We start from the raw sequence: 20,633 nt of genomic DNA, 5'->3' as shown, positions 1-20,633 counted from the left end.
AAAAAGACGTCCGCTCCACGTGCGGCACATCCATCCGTTCGACGTGACCCACAATACGGTACCAAAAGTCCAAAACGCGTCGGGATTGTTACGAACCGTCATGCATAGGATGAACACGTGTGATTAATTAGCAAGCTAACTATTATTAAGTAGTTATTAATAAAGAGACATCCGTTAGAAACAACCAACCTCCTCAATGGAGACTTTGCCATCCATTCCTTAAATACATATTTATAAAGATTGTTTATGAATTAATATAAATTAGCAAGCTAACTACCATTAGCAGAGGATGAACACATGTGATCAATTAACAAGCTAACTACCATTAGTGGTTACTAATGGAGGGACACACGTTAAAAACAACCAACCTCCTTAATGGGTGCTTTGCCATCCATTCCTTATGTATATATTTGTAAAGATTGTTTATAAATTAATACAAATTATAGTTTACTCTATATTCTTTTTGTCTTTACAATTTTACTTTCAACATGTTATCAAGCACTATAGTTTCTACCACTGATGGGCCACAAAAAGCAAGCACAGAGGCACAAAAGCCTCGATCTCCCAGGGTAAGCAAGATGACTTGCCCTCACTGTCACATTCATGGCATACCTACAACTTCGCATTTCGTCATCGTTGTTTTGCCACACCGTCCACACCATCGCCGCTCCCATTGTCGTTCGCATCATGGTACAGCTCGTTGCCGGTTTTGGCCACAACAGCGGCCCTACAAGTGCTGCTCTCGCCGTCTGGGCCTCCGCCCTCACCGCCACCCGCATTACTGCCTTTGCCGCCCTTCTCTTTTGGAGTTGGGATGCCTGCAGCACCGGCCACCGTGCGTGGGGTCCTTCACGGTAGGGGCTACCACCACAACAGCGGTTGGCTCCGGCCCACCACCCACAATGGCAGCACGCTGAGGCGTTGTCCCATTCTTCAATAGCACACCATCGATGGAGACGACGGATAACTCATTGGAGGAGGACCCAGAGGAGTACGTCCCACGGATGCCCTCCCTCACCGCTCCTCCTCCATCGGTTGTCGCAGACTTGAACACAACGGTCACAACTTCTTCCTCCGCTACAACTCCGTACAGCCGCCAGGGGCCGTGGGCACCTGCGACCCTCAGCTACCCCATCGACAGCATCTTAGACGCGAGCGCATGCTTGGGGAAGGGGACCATTGGGCCCCTTCGTGCGCGCATGAGAGGGGAGAGCGAGGCAGCGCACCCCCAATGACGGCAACCCACCGACAGCTTGAAGAAGGCGGCGACAGTCGACTCCTGGCGTCCGCATTTTGCCTCCCAGCTTCTCAACACGGGAGGGCGGGTGGGGGGGGGCTCGGCTTCTCAACGTCGCCAACGAGGGCACTTCCTGGATCCGATGGCGTGACCCCACTCAAGCACTCCAAGGCGGCGTGGTGACGCACCCGCATCGGTGCTCCAGCACGCAGTGACCCAACGGCAGGCCGGTAGCGCAAACCGCCCTAGCGGCGATGGCGGCGCACAGTGAGCGAAGGGTCAAGCGGTTAGGGTTGGAACCCTAACCCGTCGCCTCCTTCCCCTTATACTGGGTGCGGGGTGGGGGAAGCCCCGAATGGGCTTGGGCCAAAAAGGCCACCTAGGTTGTAGCCTAGGTTGTCTTAGCCCACTCGACCAGGCTAAAATAATGCAGGCCTTCAACCATTTTGCAAAAATAGCCCTTGACTTTTTGCATATTTACATGTTTGTATAAAAAAGAAAGAAAATTCCAGTGGCTAGCTATTTCTATTCAGACCCTAGGGTCCTAATAAATAGCTCATATAAATAGTATTGCGTGTATTATTTTTGTTATAGCCCTTGTAATTATTTATAATTGTACCAGTTTATGTACTTTTATAAATAAGCAATTCTAGACCCAATGAGCACTAGATTTGCAATATGTTCAATGTGTTTGTGTCCCCACATTCCCAACAACATGTGTTAACCTTTCCATACTTTTAAATTCTTGAAATTTCCTTTTATATTGCCATTTAATAATTTATACACTCATATATTATTTAAGTCCAAATTGATTCATATAAGCACAAGGCATTTAATTCAAAGCAAAATTTAATACAAAATTTTAAGTGACTACCTCAATTTAATATTTGTGAAACACAAGATGATGGAATCCAGCATCTATTTCCCATTTGCATATTATGCTCCACCATTGAGATGTCTACATAATGTTATTTTGACATTATGACTACCTTCAAAGTGTCCCTCCAAACATTCAATTTTGCATAACACAAGGTAGAAGGAATATAGGCAGCTACTAACCATTATCAGATTATGCCTCCTACTATTGTGAGATATACACTATATTTAGTGATTATCTTCAACGTGTTAGCTACATACTATGATGTCTACACTATGTAATTAAGGTCTTAACTTGACTTTACAAATTTTACATTATTACAATATTACCATGATTCTTCAATTTATCCAAGGTGTAAATTCATTCAATCATTGACCATTTTATAGGATAAAATGTCCAACGTTGAGTTTGACAGACTCAAGTTAGATGGCCGAAACTATCTAACTTGGGCAATGGACATAAAGATAAGTCTATCATCATGCGGACTCATAACAACGATTAATCCTCCTCAAGAAGGAGATCCGTTACTTCAAGATCAAATCAAGTATGGGGATTTATATTTCATAAGGCACCATCTTTGTCCAGATTTAAAATCTGAATACTTGATGGATGAGAATCCATCTGATCTATAGAACTCGCTCAAAGAGCGTTATGAACAGCAAAAGACGGTCATTCTGCCTGAAGCACAATGCGAGTGGTCCAACATTCGCCTCTTGTACTTTAAGTCTATTAGAGAATGCAACCATGATATTCACAATATCTACTCTAAATTGCTATTTTGTGACAAAGCTCTCACAAATGCGGAGAAAATTAAAAAAAAAATCTACAATGTTTTCTTCCAATAGGGTATTACAACAATAATATTGTGTTATGAATTACCAGCACTATTCTGAATTAATTCACACTTTACTTTAGACTGAAAAGTATGATAAACTTCTGTTGAAGAATCATCACCAGCGCCCAACATGCACTGCTCTTTTACCTAAAGTTAATTTTAATATTCAGAATACTAAGAAGTTCGATGGCAACAAACGTCGCCCAAAGAACTTCAAAGGCAAGAAGAACCGTAACAAGAATCAGAAATTCTATGGACCCAACAAGGAGAAGGGCATTTTCAAAAACAACAAAGATAAATCTGACATTTGTCATAAATATATTTGCTATAGCCATACAACTAAGAAAAAACGCACCCCAAGACACTTGATTGATCTCTACCTCAAGTTCGTTGGACGAAGCCGACCAGCTTAAGGTGACAGATTTGAAGTGCATTTCAATCTTCAACCTGACGCCACTAAGAAGGCTAGTTGTTTCCAAAGTGTTCCTCCAAAACCAAACAACGATATGACTCTGCAACAGCATGAGGACCTTGAGAGCACCGACAACATGATCGTAAAATTTGCTTCTAACAACATGTTTTGAGACCTCAATTAATCCCCCAATTAATTAGATATTATTATATCTATGTCCTACATATTGTTCTAATAGGTTGTTATCATCTTATACTATATTTCAAAAATGTATCATCATATTGATACTCAATAAATTTATATGTATTCTATATATCTATAAAAATTTCACTTTAAATTTTCTATTTCTAAATATAGATGTATATGGGGAACAATCTGATGGAAGAGTAAATGTGCTTAGTGAATAACTGTACCACTAACTCTATACTTAGGAAAACTAAATATTTCTAATCTCTTAAAAGAGTAAAGAAAATATTATGACAATCGCTGGACGCGATGCTATGATTGTTGGTTCTGGTCGTGTTATAATCACTCTCCCTATATGTACTCAAATCACAATCAATGATGCACTATTGTATTTCGATTCAACTTGTACTCTACTAAGTTATAGAGATATTTGTCAAAATAGTTTTCATACCGAAACTCATGATGACAACAAAGAGAAATATCTTCTCATTACAAAAAATAATAGGTAAATAAATACTAGAGAAAATTCCTACTTTATATTCAGGATTGTACTACACATACATCAAACTTGTACCATATGTTGTGTATAAGGTAATTTTTCATAATGTTGACACATTCCCAATATGGCATGATTGTCTTGGTCATCCCAGCATCGGGACGATGTAAAAAATTATCAATAATTTAATTGGTCTTAGCATGAATACTGCCAAATTCTCACAATGCTCGAATTTTGTGTGCATCGCATGTGCCACAAGGAAAATGATTTTAATGCCATGTTATCTTAAAATCCGAGCCGAATCGTTCAAATTCCTTAAACGTATTCAAGATGATATATGTGGTCCAATCCAACCATTATCTAGACTGTTCAGGTACTTCATGATTCTCATTGATGCATCTACATGATGTTCACATGTATATCTTTTGTCCACACGAAATCATGCTTTTGCTAAAATAATTGCTCAAATTACTAAATTACGAGCATGTTATCCTGAACATAGGATACAATCCATTTGAATGGACAATGCGGCGGAATTTTCCTCACATTCTTTCAATGGTTATTGTATGGCCCTAGGAATTCAAGTCTAGCAATCAGTACAATACGTCCATACTCAAAATGGTTTAGTTGAATCTCTCATCAAGAGAGTCAAGCTCATCGTACGACCATTATTACATAATTGCGACTTACCAACTTTATGTTGGAGTCGTGTAGTATTACATGCTGCTGACTTAATTCAATTGCGACCAACTGCATATCGCTACAGTTAGTACGTGGAAATCCTCCTAGAATTTCTTATATGCGAAAGTTCAATTGCGTTGTATACGTATCGATCTCACCACTGCAACGTACATCAATGGACCCACACAGGAAATTGAGGATCTACGCGGAGTATAACTCTCCGTCAATCATAAAATACCTCAAGCCTCTTATAGGGGACCTATTTACAGCCTGGTATGCTGATTGCATATTTAATGATGAATATTTCCCAGCATTAGGTGGAGATTTTAAGTACCAGAAAGAATATCAGGAAATAAATTTAGATGCCACATACATTTTCTCTTTAGATCCACGTACTCAAGAATCTAAACTCCAAATTCAGATAATCATACATTTGCAACATACTGCAAATAACCTACCATATGCATCTACTGACAATAAAAGTGTCACCAAATTTTACATTTCGGTTAGGAATGTGCTGGAAAGAGTGGAGGTACCAAACAAAAATACTCAACTCCCAAATCAAAATAAGAGGGGGAGAAATACGGTCACAAAGGATAAAACTTCTTGCAAGTTATCACGGAAACAAAAGAATCACTACTCCAAAATATAAATGCAAATCAACATCAAGTTGAATGACACCCAATATCTTTGAATACTATACATCCAATGGATGATCAACATCCACATCCTAGCTCAATTGTGTAAATAAATATTGATGTTGGGACATTGGAACACCTAACTTTATCGTAATTGGAAATCATGATAGGTTAGAAAGTGTGGATAATATTTTTATCAATTATATTGATTTTAGAGAATCATTTGACCAAAAGACTACAATTGTCAACACTTACTTCTCCTCAAAGATTTTAAACGACATTCACAATGATCCAGATCCTAAGGCTATGGCAGAGTGCCGCAAGCACTCGGACTAGACACAATGGAAGGATTGTGCTCGCTCTCCAAAATAGAGGTATTTACATCGATAATACCTACTCATCGTAATATTTTCCCTGTAGGATACAAGTGGGTTTTCATTCGCAAACGGAACGAAAATAATGAGGTGGTGAGATATAAAGCGAGGCTTGTAGCACAAGGGTTCACGTAGAGATCCAGCATTCATTTCAATAAGATCTATTCTCTGGTAATGAATGAAATCATATTCCTATATCTAATTTTATTGGCAATTCAAAATCATCTATTTATGCAGTTGATGGACGTAGTGACCGTATACCTATATGTGTTACTTGATTTGGACATATACATGAAGGTTCCCGATGGAATCCAAATTCCGAATCCAAACGTAAATCACAATATGTATTGTGTAAAGCTTAAAAGTCACTATATAGCTTAAAGCAGTCGGGAAGAATGTAGCACAACCAACTAAAAGAGTTACTTCTAAAAAAGGGTACTCCAACAATAATGATTGCCCATGTATTTTTATAAAGAAATCATCAACATGATTTTGCATTATCTCTGTATATGTTGATGATCTAAATATTATTAGAAATACAAAAGATATAATGAAGCACACAATCATCTAAATACGGAATTTGAAATGAAGGATTAGGGTAAAACCAAACAAAGATTCCATCTAAAAAAACCATATTTTGATTATCCATCCAATTTGGTTATATCATGGACTCAAAAAATGTCGATTCCTTTTTACGGAAGAAGCATGTGCTCGTTGCGAGATTTAACCCAACACCTTACGGCACGAGCTGACGACATCAGCTCCTATGACTTGAATACACATCAATTTTTATTTTGCTTGGGTATACAACTCAAGCATTTTCCTTTAGAAATTCTAGTACACCAAGTCACACATACCCAGAAAATATTGAAGAAATTTAGTATAGACAAATCATATCCATCCGAGACTCACATGGTTGTTTGATCTCTTGATATAGAGAAAGATCTATTTAGACCACGGGAGGAAGAAGAAGAAGAGATACTAGGACCTAAGGTTTTTTTTTTATCTCAGTGCTATTGGAGTGCTTATATATCCTGCAAATTACACTGAGTCTGATATTGCATTTGCAGTGAACTTACTAGATATGAATAGTGCTGATCCAACTAAATGTCATTAGATGGGAGTAAAGAATATCTTTTGATATATCTAAGTCACTATAGATCTTGGTCTTTTCTTTAAAAGAAACTATATGAATATGATTATATACACTGACAATGGCTACTTATCAGATCCCACAATACCAGATCACAGACAGGTTTTGTGTTCTTACACAGTGAAACAAACATTTTATGGAAGTCTTCAAAACAGACTCTAATAGATATATCCACAAATCATTCTAAAATAATTGCATTATACGAAGCATCACGTGAATACATATACCTTCGCAGAATGATAAACCACATATAACAATTATATAGTATTGGTTCTATTGAATCACCAACCATTATCTATGAAGATAATTCTGCATGTATGGTTCAAATACAAACAGGTTACATAAAGAACAATATAATCAAACATATTGCCTCTAAATTATTATATTCTCATGAATTGCAAAATAATAAGAAGATAGAAATCTTACAAACTAAATCATATGATAATTTCGCTAATTTATTCACTAAGTCCTTACCAACTTCCGCATTCTAAAAATATATTCATGTAATTGGTATGCGATAACTACGAGATTTGCAAGGTTCAGGAGAAGTTGATCCCTAAATAATAACCTGTTTATTTTACAGTGTACTCTTTTTCTTTATGAGTTTTTTCTATATGATTTCTTATATAAATTTTTTAACGAGGCAATATTTATCTTATTCCTCATATTTTTTTCTAGTGGTTTTTTCAAAGATTTTAATTTGATCCATAGGTCATAGTTATTATTCTTGAAGCTCACTAATAAGTTTTTACTATTTAGTTTTCTCATATGAACTTCAACGAAGAAATAACCAATATATATCATATCATTTTCTCTTTATTTTTTCTATTGAATTTTAGTAACATATCAATATATTAGATTTCTTCTTATATTTTTCCACAGTGTTTTGAAAGAGTCTCACTAGATTTATAACTAGAATAATTAATTAATAGAGAGTGTTACGAACCGGCATACAGAAGATAAACACATATGATTAATTAGCAAGCTAACTACCATTAATAGTTACTAACGGAGGGATATCAGTTAGGGAACAACCGATCTCCCTAACGGGTGTTTTGTCATCTATTCTTTATGTATACATTTGTAAATACTATTCATGAATTAATACAAGTTACTGTTTAATCTCCATTTTGTTTGTCTCTACGATTTTACTTCCAACAGGGATCTCGCGCGGGATCTGATCGCGACGGCCCCTTTAAGCCGTTGTCGCGCTGCGCCGGTGCGTGGCGAGGTGTGGGGGGGGGGGGGGGGGGGGGTACGGTGCCGGGCCAGGTAGCCACGCGGCGCCAACACGTGGTGCGCCTCCCCGCCTCAAAACTGGTCGGATCCCGCCGCGCGGCCGGCTCTGTCGGCCACGTACCGGCCGTGGCAGCGACGGGCGGACCGACGCCCGCGTACGCGTCGGAGGAGCGAGAGGGTTTTTGGTGAGTTGCCTCGGCGGTGTCGCCGAGTTGTGCGTGCTGGTGCCGAGGCCGCGACGACGCCGAGTTGGTGGCCGGCCAGCGCTGGTCCGTTTCGTTCGTGCGCTGGGTGGTTGCGTCCAGGGGCGCTTGGGGATGTGGACGGGTCGTCCTAGGACGCTTCTGCCGGGTTTTGCTTTTCTGGAAGAGTTGAAATTGCCGCGTTCTATCAATGGTCTGTTCGGTGGACACTTGGCGAGGCCATCGATCTACGTGTTTGGATCGTCGTCAGCTAATCAGCTACCGTGTTTGGTCGGCCGGTCCGTTCTCGAGAAAAGGTACTCGTTGCATCAGGAAATTCAAGGGTCATATAGTGCAGTAAATAGTTTGTCAACATGAGGTTCGGCCAAACGGATCATAGGCCGAACATTTCTCAAGAATTAAAGAAAAATATTACAGCAAGTCCAGTAGTTGAGACAATCGCTTGGCTATTAGACTGTCCATGTCACCTATAGACAAGTCTAGAGACTAACATCTAAGTATAACAACATGAATCTTAACGTGCTCCAATACATAGTAATATTTTATTAAAATTGACCCACCCGTCAGATTGCAATCACCATCATCCTTTCTTCCTCACAACCCATCGGCCACCAGGAGCTAGGGATAGACATGGATGATCCATAGGTACCTATTGATTCACTTTAGTTCAACTTATTCAACCAACTTAATATATACTGAAAAAAGTGCCTACTTAATTATTTAATTAAGTTAAACTAGAGTAAATCAGTGAATTAATCCAGAGCACACCGCCACATGAGGCCAACTCGGGGACCCCATCTCCATCCCTACCTATTCGTCTGTGGATGTGAGCTGTTCTTGACTTATGCTCTGGTTCTTGTGAATCATGGTTGGATTTCCATCTCACTATTGAATTTTTAGCACCTGATTTGCGCACTCTGTTTGTTAAAACTATTGATTTTAGAAGGACTTCCTTTGTTGCCGAACCTACTAGAGCCGAGATTTGGCTCCGTCCAAGAACGCTACCTGGCCTGTTGGCCGGAGACGCTGCCTCCCCACCGTGGCATGGATGCACCGCCGGGGGCTCGCCGCTTCGCCCAACCTCGATGCGCATCGGCGCCGCTGCGGGCTTGCCGGATCCAGTAATTCAGCCGATCGACAGCACGTGGGGTGGGAGCCTCGGAGCGCGCGTTCGGCCCGTTGGCTGCAGGAGCGACAAGATCTCACCTTTTTCGTTTCCTCTCTCCTCCATCTCATCGAGGGATATGACAGGGTGGTCGATGCGCCCGTTACTGTACTTGCTCTTAGCTACATGTTTCATCTTAGAGGCTTTATTTTGGCGCGCACCTGCAGCTGTTCTAATCGTGCGAAATGTTAACGGACGGTGATGATGAGAATGAATTTAGACAGCGACTTTTCTAATATAACCGTTTCGTGGTCGTATACGGTTTCATTTCCACGACCCTGCCCTTTTATTTTCTACTAGATCTTTCGCCCCATTGCTTATTTTTAAATGAATAGTGTATATATACGCATCACGAGGAATTTCACATATGAGAACTTAGCCCTGATCAAAATTAAACAAACGGCATTTGTGGAGGTCAGACAGCAGCTGCCGGAGATCGAGAAGAAGGGGTTCGATTCTGTCTTCACACTGAGGCCATCTCCAATCATATTATCTTTATTTCGTTTCCTTTTTGATTCTCTTCCCCGTTTTTATTCCTTTATTTACTCTCATCTCCAACAGTTTCTCTTCGAGGAGAATCGCAAAAGAAAGAAGAAAGAATCCCGTCCTGAAAGGAATGACATTAGGAATCACTTCGTGACGAAAATCGTAAAGTGAAACTGTTGGAACACTTAAGGGAACGAAAATCCCTTCATAACGGGATTTTCGTTCCCGAAGGAAAACCATTGGACGTAGTCTGACCGTGTGGCAACTCTGGAAAGAGCGCAACGGATTCGATTGTTAGAGAAGCTACCAACTGTTTGATGCAATGCCCTGACCTCGATCCATGCTACTTCATCCTAGACACCACCACGGACGCAACGGATGCGTGATGGGCAGAGCGGCTACATGCTGCACACAATCGGAGGTCCTCGGTGTCACTCTTCCACCCCCGGTGTTTTGCCAAACGGATGACGCTCTTCTATGACTGCTGTCGATGACTACCGCAACAAGCCTACGTCAAGACTAGAGTCTCCGACTTTGGCTCCACCTCCACCCTCCGCTACCTCAACCCCAACCTCAAGCTCATGATGGGGTACATGAACACTATGGTGAGCACATTGTAGAAGGCCAGGTGTGAGGAGGGACGCGACCTGTTCGGCGCGCCATACGACTTCTGTTACGGGCTGGTCGAGCTGGGGCACCCGTCGCAAGTGGACAACGTGTACCTGTAGTGTCTGAAGCTCCTTGTGGAGTTCACATGCGCGGCCGCTTCAATTGCTGGCACGTAGCCCGCTCCCCTAGCGCACGGCGCGCATGAAGTGGTTGATGATGATGTAGGTGTCATGGGACGGGTCGGTGCAGTAGATGCTCATCTTCGCATTAGGCAACACGCTGGGGGTGCCGTTCATGGACGCGTCCATCATCCTTTACGAGCAGTGGAGCACCGAGAGAAACTTGTGGATGATGTCGATGCACAAAGTGTTCAGCAACACCATGTTGGTGGTGTTGTGGCACCATAACCAGTCCTACTCCGCCAAGAACATGACACAGTTTCTGCATGACATCTGGTATGAGGAAGGGGTGGAGCCATACCGCGTGTGAATATGGCCTCAAGCCTGGCATGCTCATGACGTGTCTGGTGGGCACGGTGTGGACACGATGGAAAGCCTTGTGTTCAGGGATGACGGCTTCGACGAGGGCCCCAAGACGATGGGATACGACCTATCATGAGACGTTGCCGAATGGGTGTCCACTAAAGCAACCCGTATTTCAAGGAGAGAGAAATGTTAAGTACCAACTGGCTTAGCATCTGGTTAGACGGGACGAGATCGTCAGGTGACTGCAATAAGTTGCGAACAGTTGATTTGAGATAAACAAGTCAGATTTGATGGTATAGTGATGTGGTCAGTAAAAAAGCTGTTACAGTAACCGACGGATTTGCTACAGTTCTGCTGTTACAACGCCTTTGCTACAGTATTTTGCGTCAAAGGCACTATTCCTCCTCTCACAAAACACTGTTACTATGTGACTTCATGTTCAACGTCCGATTGTCTAAGGTGTCTCAACTCCTGAGCCTGATTAAACCGGAGACCGATCTACTTTGGCTGGCGTATCAGTCGTCTTCGTTCTGAGTAGTCTTCCTTGTTTTGGTGTCTTTGGGTTGTTTACCTGCATATAATTACAACTCCTTTACTGTAGGTGCAAATTTTCTCAGTGGGCGTCATGGAAAACTCATTTCCTTCTACTTTAATATAATATTGCGTAGTTCTTTTGCATAGTCGAGGAAAAAAATTAGAGGTGTTCCATGTAGTAATTTTCGTTTCTGTTAATGCTACAAGAAGAACTGCAAACCCAGCTTAGTCAAAATATTAAATTCCCATGGCCGAAAGTCCAGTCTGTTTTCAGCAGGCTTACCCGTTGTTAACCTCTTATCGGAAGGAAAAATCAAGACGTAAAAGAAGAGCCTAGAATTAGAGGCGGAGAATCAGCTAGAGTAGACCATTGTCCATCCACTTGGCGCATCTCAGCCTCAAGCAACTAATCATTTCTATTTATTTACAAATCAAGATGAGTTGTGCAAGGAAGAGATCGCATTGCAGATCGCAACGTTTTTTCATCGCGCGGGTAAGAAAAACCCTTGTGGCTTCTGTTCCTTTTCCTGCCATTTTCTCGGAAGAAGTTTCAGGACAAAAATTATTAATCTTCTGCATCGAGAAGAAGATAGCATGGGTTAGAATAATCGAGTCCCAGGGCAATGCATACAGTACTGCAAACGTGTCAGGCTGCCTCGCGCTTGATCATACAAAGATATTGGAAAATTAATTGAGTTCAACTCGTAGACAGAGTTCTAAAAAAATAATAACGTAGGCAGACAAGACAGCTACAACACCACACCATAGCTTCTTGCTTGCTTAACTGTTATGTGTTAGCCTCATCATTTAGTTGTCTTTGTAGCAGTGGACACGATACTCTCCTCCCTAATTCTTTACCTGAGCAGAGATTTTGTGTGTAGGGTGGTTTAGATGTTGGCATATTACAATGTCTCTAGCTTGTGGCAAAACAACTGAATCAACAGGAACATTTTCTCTCTTTTCCTTAGATAGCGACAGAGTGATCCTAAAAGCAGCAAGCACACCATTTCTTTTACAACAGGGATATAGAGCACGTGATTGTTATGCTAGACTTCTGCTAGTAATTCCTTTGCTCAAGCGGTCAAGCCCACCGAGACCGAGCTAAATATCTGCACGAATCAGATTCCACTGCCTCGCAAGTCGGTACTAGGATTAGGCAGCAAACAAACTAGCTTCTAATCGTCCGACTAGCCTTCTAAAGCAACGAGCGTTCTTTAGCCCTGTCCAAAAAATAAATAAAACCACTCCATCACTGGAGATCAAGAGTGATTGATGTTTTTTTTTGCATGGAAGAGTGAATGATGTTACTTGCAAAACTATTGTGATGTTAACACTCCACCATACCTCACCTCCTAGCGCCTAGCATAGTAGCATGGATCCGGCTAAACAGTGGAGCCCAATTGCTAGGTCATCCCCCCTTCTATTTCACTTTACCCACCACACAAGTTGCAAAGCATCGTATGCGATTAAAAATCGCGAGCCGTAAAGCCAGAAAACTACTGCCCAAACGACCGAAAAACCCACGGCTTGACATCGCACAAAACTGCTCCTGGAACCAGTGCTCGTAGCAGTAACACAGGCGTGACGCAGATTTCAGTTGACTCGCCGCCCCGCTAAATTGAGCACGGTCCCCGGTTTCAGCCTGGGGCTGGGAGGAGCGGACGAGCGGCGGAGAGCCGTGCGCCCCCGGCTACAGCTACCACCCCTACACACGCCGTGCGGACGGGCGGTGTTGTTTAGCATTTCTTTTGTTTCCTCCCGGCGTTGTCCCCTGTTTGCGGCCAGCAATCACATCAGCCGTGGTTTTGCATTTGCCGCGCTCGTAGGTAGGTGCGTGCCAGAGCCCAGAAGGGTAGGGTCAAGGGCCGGAAGCAACAAGCCCCCATCCCATCCGTGCGGCAGCCACCGGGTTTGGTTGGCGCGCCACGCGCGCCGATGCCATTGCCGGCTCCCCGGCCGAGCTTATATAAACTCCCATCCACCTGCTATTCTCCTCAAGCCTACCCCCCTGCTCTCCGGTCTCCCCGGCCTCCACCTGTCTTCTCTATCTCCCCCGAGAGCTCCTCTGCTCGCACATTTCTCTGCTCGATCGATTGCGCTCGGCATGGCTGCCCGACCTTGGAGGTCTTTCTTGTGCTGCGGCGGTGGCAGCGCGGTCGTCGTCGACGACGACGATTCCACGTCGAGGCGGCGACGGATAACGCGGAGGGGCAAGGACAGCCCGAGGTCGTCCTCGAGGATGTCGTTAACGAGCCTGAGCTCGTCGGGGACTCTGACCCCCGAGGATCTGTCGCTCACGCTGTCCGGGTCCAACCTGCACGCCTTCACGTACGCCGAGCTCCGGGCCGCGACGGGCAACTTCTCGCGCGCCAACTACCTCGGCTGCGGCGGGTTCGGCCCGGTCTACAAGGGCGCCGTCGACGATAATCTCCGCCCGGGCCTGCGCGCGCAGGCGGTCGCCATCAAGTACCTCGACCTGGAAGGCGGCACGCAGGGCCACAAGGAGTGGCTGGTGAGCGCCTAACAGAGTTTCCCTGACACCGCACAAGCTCGATCGGATCAGAGGCTTCGATCGGGTGCCCATGAGATTGAACAGGACACTGATCGATTGCTTGATTGGGATGTTCTCACAGGCCGAGGTGTTCTTCCTTGGGCAATTGAGGCACAAAAACCTGGTGAGGTTGATCGGCTACTGCTACGAGGCCGAGCACCGGATGCTGGTGTACGAGTTCATGAGCTACGGGAGCTTGGAGAACCACCTATTCAAAAGTGAGCTCCTTTTCTGCTTCACGCTGCTAATTTGGTCGCTTTTGAGGTTAATCCGATGGTTTTTGAGCCCAACAAGCTAAGAAATTTGCTAGTTAATTTGGATATTTGAGCACGGGTAGTCTTTCTCCCCTGCCTTCAGTTTCTGTTTCTTTTGTGTAAAGTCATAGGACTAGGTGAGCTGTTGTGTGCCTTCCAGAGGAACAAATATTATTTATTAGATGCTGTATCTACTGCCAGATCTCACGTTTGCTAAAAAATTATCAGAATTATTCGTGCTTACAACTATTGGTCAATGCCAAGCAGGAAGCTCACCTGAAACATTGTTTTCGCCGCAGGTATCAATGGCGCTCTCCCATGGATGACAAGGATGAAGATCGCAGTCGGTGCGGCCAAGGGCCTCTCCTTCCTCCACGACGCCGACCCACCGGTGATCTACCGCGACTTCAAGGCCTCCAACATCTTGCTCGACTCGGTAAGCTCCCAATTCCTCTGAGAGTCCAGACCTCAGTTCACGCAAATAGTCCATGCTTTGCTTTCATCGGACTAGCACTTTCAATTCCGGCACTAGTCACTTGCCCAGAAAAAGACGCGGTTCTGAAATGCAAGCTCATCTGGAAACGGTAGTTACCAGCAAACGGGATAGGTTAACACATGTCACTTATTGTAGTGACCATAAAATACTAGTGGTGCCCAACAGACAGGAAAATGACAACTTGCTTTGTGCGGGTCCAGATTCCAGCCTAGCATGAGCAACTTTTACCCAAAAAATCGTTTTCAAATTTTACTTTCAAACCTTTTGACCATTTGAATCATCCAAGTGACCGTGTGTAATATCCAGCCAGCTGCGCCACACGTTTCTGAACTATACCCTGGTTAGTTCGCTATGGGCAGCCTTGACCTGATCGTAGCTGCCTAGCTGGGATGATTCTTGGATGCACGCCAAACTAGGATACTCTCTCTCAGTTTATAAATATTTGTCACCGATTTTTACTCTAGCAAATTTGATCGTATGTTTTTTTCTAAAAAAGATTTATAAATACTTAAAAAATTTATATTATTAGATTTATTATAAAACAAACTTTATTAGTATTATATATTTTTAAGTACTTATAAATCTTTTTTAAAAAAGGCATGATCAAATTTGCTATAATTAAAAAACAGTGAAAATTATTTGTAAATGGAGGGAGTATCCTACTGCATCCATATCATCCACCAAACCAAAATATCCTATCCATCACTGTCCGCATCACACAAGTACCCACGGACGATTAAAACCTGAACAGTAATACTGATATCTCGGGGTGTCACTGCGACTGCGATGTATCCAATCTCAAAATCTAAAGAGCTGAAAGTTGAAAACCGAAGCTCTGTCAAACGAGATCTAATATCTCAGGGCATCACATAGGAGTGTACATCACTGCAACTGCGATATATCCCATCAAATGCCTAGTCTTTCACCTAACCAAATATGTGGTATGTAATCCAGGACTACACCACCAAGCTGTCCGACTTCGGGCTGGCCAAGGACGGGCCCCAGGGCGACGAGACGCATGTGACGACGCGCGTCATGGGCACCCGCGGGTACGCGGCGCCCGAGTACATCATGACGGGGCACCTCACCGCCAAGAGTGATGTGTACAGCTTTGGAGTGGTGCTCCTGGAGCTCCTCGCCGGCCGGCAGTCGGTGGACCGCGCACGACGTCCGAGAGAGCAGAGCCTGGTGGACTGGGCTCGGCCGTACCTCAAGCGGCCCGAGAGGCTGTACCGGGTCATGGACCCGGCCCTGGAGTGCCAATACTCGTGCAAGGGCGCCGAGGTGGCGGCCCTTGTGGCCTACAAGTGCTTGAGCCAGAACCCCAAGTCCAGGCCCACAATGAGGGAGGTGGTCAAGGCTCTGGAGCCCGTGCTCGGCATGGACGACTTCTTCCCCGTCGGCCCATTTGTGTTCACCATCAGCGTGGAGGAGGACAAGGTGGTGGCCATGAAGGTGGAGGTTGAGGAGAAGCATCGGCCGCAACACCAGAGCCATCAAGACAGGCACCGGCAGAAGTATCCAAACTCTTCCATCCACGCCGGCATTGTGCTCCACAGCCGGGATGGGCTGGTCGGTGGCGAGCACACCGGCGCACAGCGGCAGCACCGGAGGACATCAAGCTACCACCAGGAGAGGGGGTCTTAAGAGCAGGAGAGGGACGTGAGTAGGGAAAAAAAAAAGGTATGTGTGTACATATGCTAGATATGTGACACAATGTCACATTGGTTTGGTCTAGTTCTGAGAGTGCGATTCTTTTTTTTTTTTTTTTTTTTTTGATAGTGATAGTGGATGTTAGTTGATAGGTAATACAAGAATGCGAAGTAGTGTGATGAAAAGTCCGGCTCGGACTTGCAAGGATTGTTGCACAAAGATGTTGTATAAAAGGAAATGTTTTGGTAAAATGGTTACCCAATGCTTCCAGCAATTTACTCATTTTAGTTTTTGGTCCAATATTTGCAAATTTGGTAAGCGTTTTTAAGGGAAATGATAAAACAGAACAATAAAACTGATGTAAAAATGAAACTGACATTATAACGAGAGGTTGATGGCGTCAGTTATTTATAGCAAGAGGGACTGAACACACGTTGCATTGGTAAATAGGAAAAGTGGGTCGCAAGGGCAGACACAAGTCACCTGACAAAACGAAGATCGCTGCAAAAGCACCAACGTTACATCAGCAGCTTTGTGGATAGTAAGCTTCAACTGCAAACCTGTTGACAGAAGGAAGCTTCAGAGACTAGCTGAACATACAAGAGATAGCTGGAATGTCAACGACATTAGCAGTCACATAACATGCCCCAATAGGAATGCAAGCTACACACAGAGTGCCTCCATGTCCAGTTCCACTACCAGAATTTCATTTATTGCCCAGGTGTGCACAGGGTACCTCTTCAACTGTTAAGTTCTGCTGAGAAAATAATCTGCAGGTATTTCAATTTTGATCAATCATATTGGCAAGAATGATAACTGAGAAAACTATGAGTTGAAAAGGTTTCTGCCAATCAAAATAGAAGAGGCTCCACAAATAAGTTAGATGTCTCATTTTTTGACAAAGATGTCTCATATTTCAGCACCTATATGATGCTCATGCTGTCATGCAACACTAGCAACCATACGAATGTGCAAGGTTTTTGGTTCAAAGATGTTGTATAGAAGCAAATGGTCTGGTTAAAAGGCTGCCCAATGCTTCTTGTATTTTGCTCATTTTAATTTTGGGTCCAATATTTGGTACACTAGAAATTTTTCTATAGGTGAAAGGATGTAAAATGATCTGGCACTATCAAAAGATGTTGATAGTGTCAGATAATAATAGCAACCTGGACTGAACACATGTTGCATCAGCAACTAGGAATGCTGGGTCACAGGGGCAAGCATAAGTCACCCGACAAAACGAAGACTGCCGCAAAAGGATCCAGGTTACATCAACGACGTTGTGGATAGTAAGCTTCAACTGCAAATCTGTTGACAGAAAGAAGTTTCAGAGGCTAGCTGAATAAACATACAGGAGATAACTGAAATGTCAACCAATAAAAATCATGCGTTCAGCAGTCACAAAATATGCCCCAATATGACTCCAAGCTACTCACAAGGTGCCTCCATGTCCAGTTTCACCACCAGAGTTCAAGGTTCGTTATCCAGGTATGCACAGTGTACCTCTTCCACTGCATAATTTTGCCAACAAAATACTGCAGGTCTTTCTATTTTGATCAATCATACTTACAAAAACTACAATTCAGAACCTGTGAGTTGAAAACAGAAAAGCTTCTACAAATGAGTTAGATGTCACATATCTCAACACCTATATACTGCTCATGCTGTCAGCCTATCATGCAACATTTGGCAATCATTAAAAAAAAAAAATCCTTGCCGGAACTCATGTTTTTGGAACCTTTTGGAGGAAACTAGGGAAAAACCAGAGTCTCATAGTTCTATTTCTTCCTCAGTTGATCAATAAATACATTCTTAATCAGTACAACAAAAAACAAAGCAGCAAACCTCATACTTCATGTTCCTTCTGCTAAATATTTTCTCCCCTCTGGTAGTCCAAATAAGACTGCAATGAATTGATGCTCGACAAACAGAATGGTACAAGACCTCGATGAACTGATGCTCATAATCCTCTAGTCAGTTATGCTACCTCTAGTTTGCCATTTGTTTCAGAAATTTATAGTGCTGGATCAAAGGCACCGGATAATTGGTGCCATGTATGACATTGTTTGATGATTACTAATGGTCAGATGACACCTTGTGTAATTGCCTTTTTAAAGCATTTTCTTACTTTTTCCTTACATTTGCTAAACATAGACAAAACAAGAGCTCCCCAGAATTTTCTGAATCAGTCAACACTATGACAACACAGATGTTTTAGGCCTCAAAATGTGGAGAAAAAAAATCTGCATTTTGCAGGTGTACAATCAGTACAAAAAAATTTCCACAACATCCTTTTGCATACACAGAACTTCAAGCAACGCAAAGCAAAATTGTTGGGATCTTATTCTTCTTTTTCTTCAAACCGGAGTGCTCTGCTGCTACTTCTGGGTCATTAGTTTACCGCGTACACATGTCAAACAAATTCTTCAAGAAAGTCCAAATATGTTAAAAAATTTTTTGGATAAAAGGCATAATCAGGATAATGGAGCATGGACCTTGATTAAACTTTCAAGTGAATGTACAGACTAATTTATTTGACATCCTAGATTAGCAATGTCCTTTTGTATTTTAAGTTATTTGATAAAATTTGCTTTTGCTTGAAAGGACTGTTTGCTGCTCAATTTTCAGTAGCATGCTACTTATCAAAAAGAGTAACTTCTTTTTGCCAGCTGGACCACATATATTGCACTAATATATGCTGATTGTACACGAGCGTAATAACCTGATTTCTAGTACCAAGTAGATAATGTGATGTCTCAGTATTGTACAAATATCCTCTCTTACTTATTTTTGGGAGCCACAAGCAAGACTTGCTGGGGGTAACTATTGCACAGATATCAATTTCAATTATGCTTTGAGAGATGTAGTGAGCAATTGATGTACGGCACAAGCACTGAATCTCTCAGTATGATCAGTAAATCAGTGATGAATCCAAAATGCCCCTTGGAATGTTCAATAGAAACAGGACATACTCTTTTTACCTCAATCTTCAGAGATTCATTTTCTAATTGATGATCGTGCCAAATAAAAGCAACATTACAATTTCAAAAATACTGATAAGTACTGCTTAACTGATTCCAGCATCAAACACTGCCTACTTCTCAGACATTTGATTCCTGCAAAGTTCTGGGGGTCCAACATGGATCCCCTGATCTTAAAGCACACGCTGGCAAATATCCACGACGTTTTTATTTTATTTTACTTTTTTTTAATTTTCCTTGACAAACTACTTATACTTGTATAATCTATGTTTGACATACACTCGTTCCTAGTAGACTCTACACGACTGTACAAGTCTACACTGTATATTACACAAAGATCGCAAAACACAACGTAAATAAATCACTAAATCACGTAGTCGAATTTAACCACCATTGACCAAGCATGCTGTTCAGCTGCGAGCTGGTGCGTACCCATACGCCGATCCACCAGCGGCAACAAGGCAGGCCACGACCCCGACCCCCACGGTGGCGATCGCACCGATCCCTTCCCACAGCGGGATTTAGGGGAAGAGTCGGATTTGGACTGGATAAGCGAGATCGCAGATGTGCACAAGATGCGAGTTGCGTTGCGCAATATCATCAAGAGTTTAGAGTCTGCATTTCGCACATGCGTGCTCGACCACTTTATAAATTACAAATGCACCCCCACATAAAACGAAAAGTGTATGAAAAAAACTCAAACAAAAGCCTCCCCGTTGGGTCCTTCCATCCATGTATCTTCTAGTAGTACTGCAGGAAGTTATGGGAGACCATTGCAGATAACCGTTTCTCGATGTCAAGGGGAAACACAGGAAGCTAGCTGTACCACCTCGTATCACAAGCAGCTGGATCACCGCATTGAAAGTGCATCTAGGCCCCCTAAGTGGGTTTTGGTTTATTGATGACAAAAAGATTAAGGATCTAATATGTTTATCTAAGTTATGAACAGGTTTAAGTCTTAGTTAAGAAGACATATGACGTTTGACGCCCGTCGAAAAGAAAGGAGAAGCAACTAGGAGTACTCAATAGGATTTAAATTCTTTTATTTTTGAAATTGAGTTTAGGATAGCCGCTCTATTAAGAGGGTT

At 42.9% G+C, this 20,633-nt stretch overlaps 1 protein-coding gene and 1 pseudogene across 1 annotated transcript; both read left to right on the top strand.

Annotated features, from left to right (window-relative positions):
- Window positions 1-1,491: 1,491 nt before the first annotated feature.
- Window positions 1,492-11,209, top strand: LOC133896974 (lecithin-cholesterol acyltransferase-like 1; annotated as a pseudogene).
- Window positions 11,210-13,371: 2,162 nt separating this feature from the next.
- LOC133896795 (serine/threonine-protein kinase RIPK-like) lies at window positions 13,372-16,846 on the top strand. The gene is made up of 4 exons (XM_062337433.1): window positions 13,372-14,122; window positions 14,244-14,379; window positions 14,715-14,851; window positions 15,866-16,846. The coding sequence occupies exons 1-4, from the start codon at window positions 13,715-13,717 to the stop codon at window positions 16,556-16,558; spliced, it is 1,374 nt and encodes a 457-aa protein (XP_062193417.1). The 5' UTR covers window positions 13,372-13,714; the 3' UTR covers window positions 16,559-16,846.
- The last annotated feature ends 3,787 nt before the right edge of the window (window positions 16,847-20,633 follow it).

Source organism: Phragmites australis, chromosome 17, assembly GCF_958298935.1.
Source record: "Phragmites australis chromosome 17, lpPhrAust1.1, whole genome shotgun sequence".
Lineage (NCBI taxonomy): Eukaryota > Viridiplantae > Streptophyta > Magnoliopsida > Poales > Poaceae > Phragmites > Phragmites australis.
The sequence above is the reverse complement of the archived record's forward strand: the minus strand, read 5'-3'. Positions and strand labels throughout refer to the sequence as shown.

Coding starts and splice junctions, on each gene's coding strand:
- LOC133896795 (XM_062337433.1), top strand. CDS start 13,715: ATGGCTGCCCGACCTTGGAGGTCTTTCTTGTGCTGCGGCGGTGGCAGC. Junction 14,380..14,714: donor GGAGAACCACCTATTCAAAA/GTGAGCTCCTTT, acceptor TTTTCGCCGCAG/GTATCAATGGCGCTCTCCCA. Junction 14,852..15,865: donor CCAACATCTTGCTCGACTCG/GTAAGCTCCCAA, acceptor TATGTAATCCAG/GACTACACCACCAAGCTGTC.